The sequence below is a fragment of the Phyllobates terribilis genome, unplaced genomic scaffold (assembly GCF_046119375.1).
Source record: "Phyllobates terribilis strain yellow unplaced genomic scaffold, ASM4611937v1 Scaffold_1__5_contigs__length_1240528914, whole genome shotgun sequence".
Lineage (NCBI taxonomy): Eukaryota > Metazoa > Chordata > Amphibia > Anura > Dendrobatidae > Phyllobates > Phyllobates terribilis.
In genome coordinates, this window is record NW_027362761.1 from 567,272,771 (window position 1) to 567,287,785 (window position 15,015).

Below are 15,015 nucleotides of genomic sequence, written 5' to 3' on the forward strand. Positions count from 1 at the left end.
AAGCCCTTTTGTTTTCGCAGCAGCACCATTTTGATTGGACAGTGCCTAGTTTGGAGTAGATTCCATCAGGAGCTGCTTTAAAGAATTGGCGTGCACTTTTTTTTTTTAACCCCACCAAAAGTTTTTAAAGCCTGAAGAGGAAGAAACGCTCAAAAGACTGGACATATTAACAGCAAAGTTTTTCAAAGTGGCTTTAAGGGCAATTATTAGAAGTGGCCTCACTCCAAAAAACTACTAAAAACACCCTGTGCACATTGCATCATTTAGGTCTCATTCAGAGGTCTGTTTTTTTCATGTACGAGAAAATAGAGCAGCACCAGAGCAGCACCAGAGCAGCACCAGAGCAGCACCAGAGCAGCACTTTGTGGTACATGAAGAAATAAAAAACAAACAAAAAAAACACCCTTTTCCATTCTGACATTCCGTAAAATTCGAACCGCATCCCGATGCCAACCAACTCTTTTCCGGACCCACTGGCTCGTATATTGTTGTGACCCTTGGAACAAAATCGGACATGTCTGTGATATTTTCCATGAACCACTCGGTCAGAGTAAAAAGAACAAAAATCAGACATATGAATGGCCCCATAGATTATCGCAGGTACGAGTGTTATCCATGAAAAACATGGATAGCACTCATATGCAAAAATCAGATGTCTGAATGAAGCCTTAGACGCTGGCGCAGCCGGCAGTCATTTTCCTGCGGTGGCCTCGCCGCCGGCGTCTCTGACTATACGGTCAAGTATAGAGAGTAGACGGTTTCCGAAACCAGAAGTGGTTAAAAGAAGTAACATAAGACAGAATCTGTACACAACAATATTGTTTTGACATTGCTGTGCATGATGTCCATTTTCTGGGATGCTCTTGCTTCTCTTTTTCAGCCGGATTCCAGGCAGGTGTGCACATACACTTGGTTGCATATTTGGTGCAGATTTCTCAGCAGCGCATCTGACGCTTCTCTGTAGCCAAATGTGCATGTATTACACTGAAATCCGCAAGGAGTTGAAATACAAAGTATTTTATAAAGTTGCAAAACTTTTCATTATATAAATGAATAAATAATATAAACCCAGAAAACCCCCTTTTCCTTAATGTGAGGTCAGGCTCTAACTAGTTCAACCAGTCCAAGCTTAAATGGAAACAAGTGATAATAAACTGCAGGAACACGGAGGAAAAATGCAAAAAAAAAACTTCTTATCAAACCCTTGAGCTACAGAACAAGTGACATATCCTGAAGGGCACAGCGTCCTGCCCACCCCTGCCAGCACAGCAGATATTCTAGCTCTGACCAGAACCAACCCCGGCAGCTGGTAGAGTCTGGAAACACAGACACAATGCAGGGAGGGCACTACTTAGCTGTACAATATACCCACTGAGCCAACTGTGGCTGGAGACAAACCTAGCAAAAAGACGTACGTCTCTTCGTACATCCCGTACATACAAGTCAGGGTGAATATATTACATTAAAATGATGAGTCTAATTGTCAGAAGTGGGGCAATAAGGAGTTTTTCCCCAAATATGGGGCCATTGGCGTCCTTCTCATAGAGCTCTTGCCTTTTTCTGCATTTTCGGTGGCAGGAGAGCATGTGTTTTTTTCAACCTTGTCGTCAACTACTGTATGTAACATAGTAAACAAGCGCCAAACGCCGACATTGTTCTAATGATTGTTCCATTTTTTTAATTTATAAATAAAAAAATATCTGATAAACTGACCAATTCTAACAGAAGCAAATAACGGTGAAGCATAGTGCTCAGTAATAATAGCGCCACATGGGGGTCAAAACTAAGTGCCATACAGTGATAAAAATATACTTGTTCACTTAAACTAATCACTTTAGATTTGAACCCCAAAATACACGCTGTAATAATTCTACCCATCTTTACATATAGACATCAGCGGGCGATGTGTTTATTTACTAACAGCAAACAGAGATCTTTATAGTGAGGAATTCCTGCACAAAGTTGTAATTATGTTTAACTTTCCAGTGTACAAGGAATAAGAGGCTTCGTACAGCAATGAATGTTATAGGGAACCTAGGAGCTTCATAATCATACAGAGCCACAGGCTACACAGCTCAGCTGCTGAGTAAGGGGAAGTGGGTGCGGGTGTAGAGGGCTTGAGGTTCATATTGTGAGGTTCCGCAGCAGCAGAGGGGCGCATTGTGAGGTTCCGCAGCAGCAGAGGGGCGCATTGTGAGGTTCCGCAGCAGCAGAGGGGCGCATTGTGAGGTTCCGCAGCAGCAGAGGGGCGCATTGTGAGGTTCCGCAGCAGCAGAGGGGCGCATTGTGAGGTTCCGCAGCAGCAGAGGGGCGCATTGTGAGGTTCCGCAGCAGCAGAGGGGCGCGCATGATGAGGTTCCGCAGCAGCAGAGGCGCACATTGTGAGGTTCCACAACAGCGGAGGGGAGCATGATGAAGTTCCGCAGCAGCAGAGGCGCACATTATGAGGTTCCACAACAGCAGAGGGGCACATTATGAGGTTCCACAACAGCGGAGGGGCACATTATGAGGTTCCGCAGCAGCTAAGGCGCGCATGATGAAGTTCCGCAGCAGCTAAGGCGCGCATGATGAAGTTCCGCAGCAGCAGCGGAGCGCATGATGAAGTTCCGCAGCAGCAGCGGAGCGCATGATGAGGTTCCGCAGCAGCAGAGGTGTACATTATACAATCATCACATCCACACCTTACCTTCTTTATAGTCTTTGTCTGCACCAATGCAAGATCTCGGTTTTCATCTGCGACGTACAGGGATAATTTCACGTAAGGATCACTGCAAAAGAAAACGTGCACAATATAAAGGACAAGGTACAGAAAAGCCCCACCATTACTGTCAGTACCCCTACATGGTTTGTAGAGACATTGGGCTAATAATTGGGTCCCGTCTGGTGGTCAGGGGTGGATTGGAAAAGATTGTAAACCCCAAAACGACCAACTAATACCAGCACTACCAATATGATGACACTAGGGAGCAAAAATAATACCACCCTATAGACAACAAATATTGCATAAATAACGCCATTCACTGCCTAAATACCAGGGTTTTACAATTACAACCTTAGTTGGTCAATTTTGTATCCAGTCTAGCTGATGCATTGTCAGCTGCAGCACTATTTTACCTGCACTGGCACAAGTCAATGGGTCTGTGGGAAAAAAAAAAAAATGCACTCAGATGGCATCCAAGTGCGGTCTGATTTTTACAAACTATTGGAATGGAAAATGTATAGATTTTTTTAAAAATTTCTCCACGTATAGGAGAAATGGATCAGAATAAAAATTGTTCAGTTTTTCTGGTACGTGGAAAAATCAAAACATGTGAACGTGCCCTTAAAAGGGATTGTTGACCTTTTGGGACAATTTTTTTTTTAGAACCTAAATGCATACAATTTTGGCTAAAAATCATTTTTGCAATTGGATTTGATGAAAAAAATTGCACCATTTGCCTCCTATTGCCTTCGTCTGTAACTGGATAAAAAAAATGAGTTAACTTATAATCCATCAGTCGGCCCGCTATGACGGTCTAACAGGAAAGCGTGCTGTCTTTTTCTGACCTCCTCTCAACAGATTTATCAACACAGACCATGTGAAAGTTTAACGTGCCTGTAGAAGCTGAATGGTGCAAAATTTTGTTTTTAGCCCCAAATATATGCATTAAAGTAAAAAAAAAAAAAAATAACCGAAAAAAGGGGAGAAAGGCAAACAAAGGGGAGAAAGGCAAACAAAGGGGAGAAAGGCAAACAAAGGGGAGAAAGGCAAACAAAGGGGAGAAAGGCAAACAAAGGGGAGAAAGGCAAACAAAGGGGAGAAAGGCAAACAAAGGGGAGAAAGGCAAACAAAGGGGAGAAAGGCAAACAAAGGGGAGAAAGGCAAACAAAGGGGAGAAAGGCAAACAAAGGGGAGAAAGGCAAACAAAGGGGAGAAAGGCAAACAAAGGGGAGAAAGGCAAACAAAGGGGAGAAAGGCAAACAAAGGGGAGAAAGGCAAACAAAGGGGAGAAAGGCAAGAAGCGGAATAAAGGTTATATTTAACTTGTGGAAAAAAATAAAAAACAGAAAATAAATGTTACTCCACCAGTGATTCAGCGCCGATGCTCCAGTGACCCTCCTGGTATTTGCTTACTATCAACATGTGACCACTGCAGCCAATCATTGGTTGAAGCAGTCACTTTTTTCCTCTCCAAAAGCTGGAGAGCCCCTTTAAGCTTTATTTTTATTCCATATCGCCCCCTGCATACCCCGCTCTGCCTGTACAGTAAACACACAGCGCACACTATATACACTTTGTATATCACACAACATATTTAGTGAAAATAAAGCGTCCTGCGTTGCGAGCTGCGCTGCACAGCCGCTCATTATTTACATGCAGGAATGTGAACAATGTTTGTTTTCGGCAGGCTCAGCTCCTCAGGGCGGCAATTAGCTCTATGTTTGACTTCATAACACTTCTATTGCGTCTCGGTGGCTTTCCGGCAACTGCTTGCAGTTGACAGAACAGAATTTTAAGGAGACTTGGCCTGAGCGGTCCACTTACATCTAGTAGCAGCAAGCGGGATCCCACCCCCCCACCCCCCCCCACCCACCCACCGCCACCACAGGCAGCGATAAACGCTCCCTACACATCTGAATGTGCAAAGCAAACACATGTAGACAGGCAAAACAGGGCGGTGCGGAGCCAAAAATGTACATTAGATCTGTGGGGATGCAAGATCCGCGCATTGTAAAAATATTAGGTTTATTAATGCTTAAAGGGGATGTCCAGAATTACAAAATCAAGGAAAATTTTAATTAAAAATGATTTAAAAAACACAGCGCCTCACCTGTCCACAGTTTGTACGTGGTATTGCAGCTTAGCTCTACATTGACTATTTCAGCCCCGCCCTCCCCAAAACCTGCAGGAAATGAGTAAACCTAAGCCCCGCCCCTTGTTTATACTGTACATGGCATTTCATGATGTCATCGGTGTCACATGACTGTTTCAGGCATAAAAGAAAAATGACAATCCCTGGTAATGAACGATAAAAAAATGTAAAAAAAAAAGTGCCAAATGCTCCCTAAAAACGGCGCCTATACCGTCCCTATGTCCCTGAATGCGTTCTTATAAATAAGACAGCCAAGAAAAAAAAAAACTTGTAGTGGGTATGTAAACTTTTGCAACTTATTTTCTCTGCTACAATTCATGTAAAATATAGTAACTTTGCGGTAATAAAAAATTTTTGCTGTTTTGGGTGCACGGCTGTTACTGCGGATCTGTGTCTCAACGGGATTACAGGGCACAAAGGGCAAAGAAAAAACAATTCCCAAGAGGAAAACCAACGTGTGGTGACGCCCCCCAGATACACAAGCGCCCAGACGACTGCCTGCAGGTTATCCACAGGGAAAGAGAAGCAGGCCGCTACCCGACAGACGACAATGTACCCCAAGAGCAAAAGGATTGGACTTCACCCGACCATTCTTTCCCCAATATCATCTGTCGGGAGAGGTGTAAAGAGCGGCTACAGATGTATGCTGATATGACTATGAATGTGTGTGCAGCTAACGACCTGTGTAGTTATATGTATCTGGGTGTAAATGTGCGTATACACGACACGGATGTATAGTATGTGCGTATACACGACACGGATGTATAGTATGTGCGTATACACGACACGGATGTATAGTATGTGCGTATACACGACACGGATGTATAGTATGTGCGTATACACGACACGGATGTATAGTATGTGCGTATACACGACACGGATGTATAGTATGTGCGTATACACGACACGGATGTATAGTATGTGCGTATACACGACACGGATGTATAGTATGTGCGTATACACGACACGGATGTATAGTGTGTGCGTATACGACACGGATGTATAGTGTGTGCGTATACACGACACGGATGTATAGTATGTGCGTATACACGACACGGATGTATAGAATGTGCGTATACACGACACGGATGTATAGAATGTGCGTATACACGACACGGATGTATAGTATGTGCGTATACGACACGGATGTATAGTATGTGCGTATACGACACGGATGTATAGTATGTGCGTATACGACACGGATGTATAGAATGTGCGTATACACGACACGGATGTATAGAATGTGCGTATACACGACACGGATGTATAGTATGTGCGTATACACGACACGGATGTATAGAATGTGCGTATACACGACACGGATGTATAGAATGTGCGTATACACGACACGGATGTATAGTATGTGCGTATACACGACACGGATGTATAGTATGTGCGTATACACGACACGGATGTATAGTATGTGCGTATACACGACACGGATGTATAGAATGTGCGTATACACGACACGGATGTATAGTATGTGCGTATACACGACACGGATGTATAGTATGTGCGTATACACGACACGGATGTATAGTATGTGCGTATACACGACACGGATGTATAGTATGTGCGTATACACGACACGGATGTATAGTATGTGCGTATACACGACACGGATGTATAGTATGTGCGTATACACGACACGGATGTATAGTATGTGCGTATACACGACACGGATGTATAGTATGTGCGTATACGACACGGATGTATAGTATGTGCGTATACGACACGGATGTATAGTGTGTGCGTATACGACACGGATGTATAGTGTGTGTGTATACGACACGGATGTATAGTGTGTGCGTATACGACACGGATGTATAGTGTGTGCGTATACGACACGGATGTATAGTGTGTGTGTATACGACACGGATGTATAGTGTGTGTGTATACGACACGGATGTATAGTATGTGTGTATAAAACATGGATGTATAGAATGTGTGTAGAGACGTAGCTACATTTTCATTCATCTGGGCAAAGCTTGAGGTTCCAACCTAAGCCCAGTATAAACACCTAAAGGTAATGCAGCTTGTTGTAAACCGCACTGGCACCAGGAGCAAATCCCGGGCAGCTCCCACTAGTTACACATAGGAAGTGTAAATGTGCATGTGTGCATACAAAACCATGTATTTAGGTGTGTGTGTACATACACTATTAAATATATATTAATAATAATAATGTGTGTATGTACACACACACCTAAACACTTGTGGCTGTGTACGGTGTTTGCTCCTGGTGCCAGTGTGTATATAATAAATATATATATTTACACATCTCATACACACACACACACACACACACGTCATACATATACACACACACACACACCATACATATACACACACACACACGTCATACATACATATACACACACACACACACACACACACCATACATATACACACACACACGTCATACATACATATACACACACACACACACACACCATACATATACACACACACACACGTCATACATACATATACACACACATACACACACACACACCATACATACACACACACGTCATACATACATATACACACACACACACGTCATACATACACACACAGATGTATATGTGTCATATGTATATTACACACACCTCCGTAACAGTGCATAATGATTGTACATGTGTACAGTATATCAGGGGTGGACACAGACAGAGGGGGGCCCCTTTGTAAGAATATAAGGACCCTTTGCAGAGCACAAGCTCACCCCTTGGCCCCTGTGTGTGTCTGACAGAAGCCGCTTGCCGTTTGGAGGTGGTAGTGGCCCTTTATCTCTTGGGCCCCGATGACTCTGCACAGCTCAGGTTGCATCATGGCATGTCCGGCCCCGGAGAACATAAACATCCATTACTGGTATATCTGTAGATCTCACGTCTGAAAACCCCATTTGCTCAATTATAAGTTCCCCACACTGCGGTGGCCATAGTAGCAGTCCATACGGATGTGGGACCACCCTGCACCCCCCCTGTGGATACATATAATCCACACAGGACGGCTTCCAGACCCCACACCTGGTCTTGTGTGAAATGAAGCAAACCACAAATGTCAGTGTTCACTGAAAGTCATAGAAGTGTGAGGCTGCGGACTGCGATCTACAATCCCCAGCGAGTCCTGGCAGCCATCAGTGCCTGCTGGGAGTTGTAGTCCCCAACCAGCCAGTCCTTACCTGGTGCATTCTTGTCTGTGGATCGATCCCAGCTCTCGGCTTCCAGCACAAACAGCAGGAATTATGTGGTGGTGTAATTATGTGAGTCACTGTGAGAAGCGATGGGGAAATCGTGTGCTTCACCTGCCCCGTCTACACCCTGTCAGCCCGGCCATCACCTGCACACACATGGGAGCGCAGGGCTGAGCATCCTCCACAGTCAGCTGTACAGATGCATCACGGGCTGCAGTGACATCACACACCTTATCCCCTCATGGGCGCAGAATTTTTTTTTCCCTATTTTCTTACATTTCTTTCAGTGACATGAGCGCCGAGTTGTATTTTTTTATGACACCATTTCAGGCTAAATATAGTGTACTGACTATCCTGAAACAGCGCCACTATTAAATCATAGGCTGTGTCCGGTATTGCTGTCATACAATTATAAGTTGCAGTACCTAACACGGCCTATGGATAAAGGTGGCGCTAGTTATTAAGGAGGGGGGAGCAAGTTCTCACAACCCTTTCAAATTTTAAAATATAAATATACAATTAAAGGGTCGGCCTCACCAAACATAACTAGTGAAATATCGAGATGACAGCAGCTCTTAAAGGGATCATCCTGTCCTGTATACAGATACAGTGTGCTGCGGCATCAGCTTGTGGTATCCACCATATATTAAGAGTGGCTACTAATGCACCTTGCGTCAGAAGAGGGCGCACTATGTACCACGCCAATTGAAACCAGCTACATCCCTACTTAAAGTTCGGTTTCCGTATAATGAAAAGTACCGCAACTATTTAGTTATTTTTTTTTTAATTATTTTATTTTTAAGATCTCCGCTTGCTGTCAGAAAGCAAACATTCTTAATGGAAAACCCGTAAAGTTCATGTCACCCGACATAGAAGCCAAGCTGCTTAGTGGCCTGCCCCGTGTTCATGTCTAAGCATTAACAATGAGTGTTCCCGTTATAGGACAGCAAACAGAGATCTTGAAAATAATGCAGCCCCCATAGACATCTATGGGCAGGAGTGTAGGTAGCAAGGGTGGAGAGGATAGTGGCAGTCACCCCCGAGTTCTAATCCCTGAGGACCCCCATAAAAAGAAAAAAACAGTAGGAAGGCGGTGGGGGTCTCGATATTTAATTCCCATGGGAATGACTGGCCAATAAGGGGGCGGTTATTCCAATAACTTATCATTGGCACAGATTGCATAAGACTCACATGAGGCTGGAGCCATGTCTTGCTCAATGAGTTGATTCAAAGTTGAGTTGAGGCAAGTGCATGCCCTTCATCACCCCTCTAGACTATTGCATCACCATCCTCGGTGGACTCCATTCAAACACCCTTGTGCTCCTCAAATCCATTTCAGACCCAATTTCCAGAAACAACCCCACATGTAATCTTGTCCTCCTTATAAGACCATTCCCCGGGCCCTGCCCTCCTATTCAGCTCCCCACATTATCTCCAAATTTTCTCTTGTGCTTCCCCAATAATCTAGAACTTGCTACCTCAAATCAGTAGGAATCTCATTGCCACTGAAACCCTCAAAAGAGATGCAATAGCCCACCTCTTCAGAAACACCTACAACAAGCCTAGAATTACCTGTCCTTGTTCCCTACATTATATAAGGATGTTATATACTATAAACCCTGTTTGCAGAGATATAGATATACATTTATACTCACACACACACAGATGTATAAACACACATTGGTGTGAAAAAGTTTTTGCCCCCTTCCGGATTTCTTATTCTTTTGCATGCGAGTCACACTTAAATGTTTCAGATCACAAAACAAAATTTAAATATTAGACCAAGATAACAGAAGTGATCACAAAATGAAGTTTTTAAATAAAGGTCTTTATTATTAAGGAAAAAAGAAATCCAAACCAACAGGGCCCTGTGTGAAAATGTGATTGTGCTCCCATATTCCCCTTAAAACATATTAACTGCGGTTTATCATATCTTTGGGAAGTAGAGTTCAATTTCCCTAGCCACACACAAGCCTGATTACTGCCACACCTGTTCTCAATCAAGAAATCAATTAAATAGGACCGGCCTGACAAAGTGAAGTAGACCAAAAGGTCTAGCTTTTGAGGATATCATGCTGTGATCTCAAGAAATTCAGGAACAAATGAGAAACTAAGTAATTGAGATCTATCAGTCTGGAAAAGGTTATAAAGCCATTTCTAAAGCTTTGGGACTCTGGCGAACCACAGTGAGGAGTGGCCGGCCGACCAATATTACCCCAAGAGCACAGCGACGACTCATCCAAGAGGTCACAAAAGACCCCACAACAACATCCAAAAGATCTGCAGGCCTCAGTTAAGGTCAGTGTTCATGACTCCACCATAAGAGACTGGGCAAAAATGGCAGCATGGCAGAGTTCCAAGACGAAAACCACTGCAGAGCAAAAAGAACATCAAGGTTCATCTCAGTTTTGCCAGAAAACATTTTGATTATCGTCAATATTTTTGGGAGAATACTCTGTGGACTGACGAGACAAAAGTTGAACTTTTTGGAAGGTGTATGTCCCATTACATCTGGCTAGAAGTAACACAGCATTTCAGAAAAGGAACATCATACCAACAGTAAACTATGCTTGGAAACCCTCCAATGTGGCTGAATTAAGACAGGTCATTAAAATTTCCCAAAATTTTGACAAAGTATTAACATTTTGGAAAACCCCAATAATTTGGCAATATGTCACAAGTATATAATTACTATTATATTGCTCCTATGTACAAGAATATAACTACTATAGTACAGCTCCGCATGTACAAGAATATAACTAAAAAACTGCTGCCCATGTACAAGAATATAACAACTATAATACTGCTCCTATGTACAAGAATATAACTATTATAATACTGCCCCCTATGTACAAGAATATAACTACTATAATACTGCCCCCTATGTACAAGAATATAACTACTATAATACTGTCTCTATGTACAAGAATATAACTACTATAATACTGCTGCCCCTATGTACAAGAATATAACTACTATAATACTGCCCCTATGTACAAGAATGTAACTACTATAATACTTCCCTTATGTACAAGAATATAACTACTATAATACTGCTCCCTATGTACAAGAATATAACTACTATAATACTGCTCCCTATGTACAAGAATATAACTACTATAATACTGCCCCCTATGTACAAGAATATAACTACTATAATACTGCTCCTATGTACAAGAATATAACTACTATATTACTGCCCCTATGTACAAGAATATAACTACTATAATACTGCTCCCTATGTACAAGAATATAACTACTATAATACTGCCCCCTATGTACAAGAATATAACTACTATAATACTGCTCCTATGTACAAGAATATAACTACTATAATACTGCCCCCTATGTACAAGATTATAACTACTATAATACTGCTCCTATGTACAAGAATATAACTACTATAATACTGCTCCTATGTACAAGAATATAACTACTATAATACTGCTCCTATGTACAAGAGTATAACTACTATAATACTGCCCCCTATGTACAAGAATATAACTACTATAATACTGCCTTCCATGTATAAGAACTTGAAATGCAGTGAATGAGCAGCTCACGTTGAGTCTACCTATTCTGATGACCTCATGGCCCATAGACGTCATTATTATCTCCGCTATATTTCGGACATGGTAACAGAACTCCCATTACACACTATGTCCGTATGGCCTCCACTGTGCAGAAAGCAGAAAGAAATTGTATATTTGGAAATCACTTGGCTCAGCTGACACCAGGTGAGATCACACCGTGTGACACTTTCCACTAGCAAACATTTACTGATAAATGCCACCGCCGAAGCCAAATCTACAATTGGATCTCGGGCTCCCGCCGCGGTTGGCAAATGATTTTAAGCAGAAGTGTATTTGAAGGGTAAATCTCTTCAGAGGAAATAAACACTCACTGTGTTCTCCGACCACTTCCACCGTCTGAAAATAAACAAGATCCCACAAGCCTTGTCCTCCGCACTCGCATTCCTCCAAACTCTTAAAGGAAATGTATTTTTTATGCTTTATCCATAAAGAAATATCTTGAAATATTGCAGTTTTTTTTTTTTTTTTTTTTATCATTTAAGTGGTGCCATACTAGAGAAGGCTATTTACTGGAAAAAGGATTAAACTGCAATACCTGACCCAGCCACTGGACAAGAGTGGCGCCGTTTGTTATCTAATCTAGGATAACTAATAGATAAAAAAAAAACTATCCTGGTCATGTGATGATCGCGCAGGTGTAGGGCTTGTCACAGTTATCGGAGGGGTGTAACGTACCGGTACACCTGTGAGATTGGGGCAGATTTTCAGCCAGTGTAATTAAAAATTAACATTCCTGCAGACACAGCGAGTTTTTTCTTTAAATAATGAAGGTGATTCAGTCCTTTCCTAATACCACTTTAACATTGTATTGTTGGTTGGAGTTGCTCTTTATGCATCCAGAAGCTTTGGCCCCACGATGGCAGCGCCTCGGGGTATAAGTGAACCCGAGAAAACCCAATAAAAAAAGTCAGCGCCAGGTAAATGTGACTATGAAGTACAGTAACTTTCCACCGAGGATGATTGAAGATGTGACAAGTGTCATAACACAGTAGTGACTGTCAGACATGTAATTATCAGCAATTAGAACACGGAACCAGTCATCATTCCTAGAATTCACAGGGGAGACTTCCGAGAAAGATTTAAATATTGCAAAAAGGAAAATTAAAAAAAAAAATAAAAATTCTGTACCAGAACGATCACATCGGTCAGACCACGTCCATCATCTCACTTTGTGCCCGCCCGCCCAGCCTGCTATTCTCATGCACCAGACTGGCGCATGCTGCAATATGAAATCCATGTAAAAACAGGGAATAGGGGCCTAAGGGTACAGAGATTGGGACACAGTGTACGGACTGCCCAGCGGCTCTTCCGACAAGAGTGTGAGGATATACATGAAGCGGTCACACTCGGGTAGGGAGTGCCACAGGCCAGACCGTACATTGCGTTCCAATTTATACAATGTTGATACTGATGTCCTATCCTTAGGTGACTCTATACCCATGCTATAAACGGTCCATTTTAGCATTTCACATTATGAGCACTTCATTTAAATTCCCAGGAAGAGTCCAGAGACGGCCCCAGTGGTATTCAGCGCATGCGCGGTGCAGAGACGGCCCCAGTGGTATTCAGCGCATGCGCGGTGCAGAGACGGCCCCAGTGGTATCCAGCGCATGCGCGGTGCAGAGACGGCCCCAGTGGTATCCAGCGCATGCGCGGTGCAGAGACGGCCCCAGTGGTATCCAGCGCATGCGCGGTGCAGAGACGGCCCCAGTGGTATCCAGCGCATGCGCGGTGCAGAGACGGCCCCAGTGGTATCCAGCGCATGCGCGGTGCAGAGACGGCCCCAGTGGTATCCAGCGCATGCGCGGTGCAGAGACGGCCCCAGTGGTATCCAGCGCATGCGCGGTGCAGAGACGGCCCCAGTGGTATCCAGCGCATGCGCGGTGCAGAGACGGCCCCAGTGGTATCCAGCGCATGCGCGGTGCAGAGACGGCCCCAGTGGTATCCAGCGCATGCGCGGTGCAGAGACGGCCCCAGTGGTATCCAGCGCATGCGCGGTGCAGAGACGGCCCCAGTGGTATCCAGCGCATGCGCGGTGCAGAGACGGCCCCAGTGGTATCCAGCGCATGCGCGGTGCAGAGACGGCCCCAGTGGTATCCAGCGCATGCGCGGTGCAGAGACGGCCCCAGTGGTATCCAGCGCATGCGCGGTGCAGAGACAGCCCCAGTGGTATCCAGCGCATGCGCGGTGCAGAGACGGCCCCAGTGGTATTCAGCGCATGCGCGGTGCAGAGACGGCCCCAGTGGTATTCAGCGCATGCGCGGTGCAGAGATGGAGCCGTGGCCAGTGAACGCTGCCTCACTGAGCATGCACCAGATGCCGATGTGGAGCTTTTTGTAATGGATGGGTGTTGCCAAATGGAAGCCAATTGACCGCGGGGCTAATACCCTCTCTCCGCACAGTCCAGGGCAGCTCAAACACCTAAGAGAGCCCAGAGCAATATCGCCAGAATAGCAACATGGGATCAACACAATATTTTGGGGTCATACTTGGCCATTACTCAAAAGTAAATTTCTACATCTTAAGATTCTACTGTCATAAAAAAAAGTTTCAGACATTTTCTCCCTATCTGGTCATACCGCACCTAGCGAAAAACGCACAACACTGCACACACTACTAAATACTAACACTGGTTTGTTCTCATCAGCGCAGGTTTTGCACCATAATAGGCCAGAAATCCAGTGTACGGCATCATGCTGCCCTCTAGTGATCGGTCTAGTAGAAAAAAAAAAGAAAGAAATCAGTCATCCTACTCACATACGGATATTAAAGGGAATCTGTCAGCAGTTTTTTGTTCTGTAATCCAAGAGCAGCATGATGTAGATTCCATCGATGTGTCACTTACTGGGCTGCTTGCGGCAGTTTTGATAGAATCCCTGTTTTCTCCGCTGTAAATGTAGCAGTAGTCAGAATGCTGATCTGTGTATAACCCCGCCCACACCACTGATTGCAACCTGCCAATCAGTGGTGGTGGGCGGGGTTACACAGATTAGTCCTGCAGTGATAATCTCCTGCTGATAAAACACTTCTTGTATCGAAACTACAGCACACAGCCTAATAAATGACACATCCCTGGAATCAGGCTTTCTTGCTGCTCTCAAATTAAATCGCAAAAACTTGCTGATCGATTCCCTTTAAGCCCAACATTGTAGTTTCCAAATAAATTGTCTTTCAGTTACCCCAAGTTATGAACAAATATATGCGCACACTTGCTTTGATATAACAGAAATATTCCCCATGTCTCAGGAGCTCTGCCATGTTTTCCTCCTTCCTTCCTTTCCTGTGTCTGGCTGTAAGACCACTGGCTGCAGCAGGAGCCTCCCCCCTTCTGTAGACCAACAGGGAGAGAGAGCGGCTAGATTAAACTAAAGTA

At 44.0% G+C, this 15,015-nt stretch overlaps 1 protein-coding gene across 4 annotated transcripts in view; it reads right to left on the bottom strand.

Moving 5' to 3' along the window:
* The window catches only part of NEDD4L (NEDD4 like E3 ubiquitin protein ligase), a 334,412-nt gene that overhangs the window by 181,507 nt on the left and 137,890 nt on the right, over positions 1-15,015 (bottom strand). For 3 of the 4 annotated variants that reach the window (XM_073680895.1, XM_073680881.1, XM_073680907.1), the window contains one exon: positions 2,687-2,768. In XM_073680895.1, the coding sequence (XP_073536996.1) occupies positions 2,687-2,768 (82 nt within the window). Of the gene's footprint in view, positions 1-2,686; positions 2,769-8,037; positions 8,074-15,015 lie in introns of those variants that run through there. The other variant, XM_073680915.1, reaches the window with a different exon arrangement.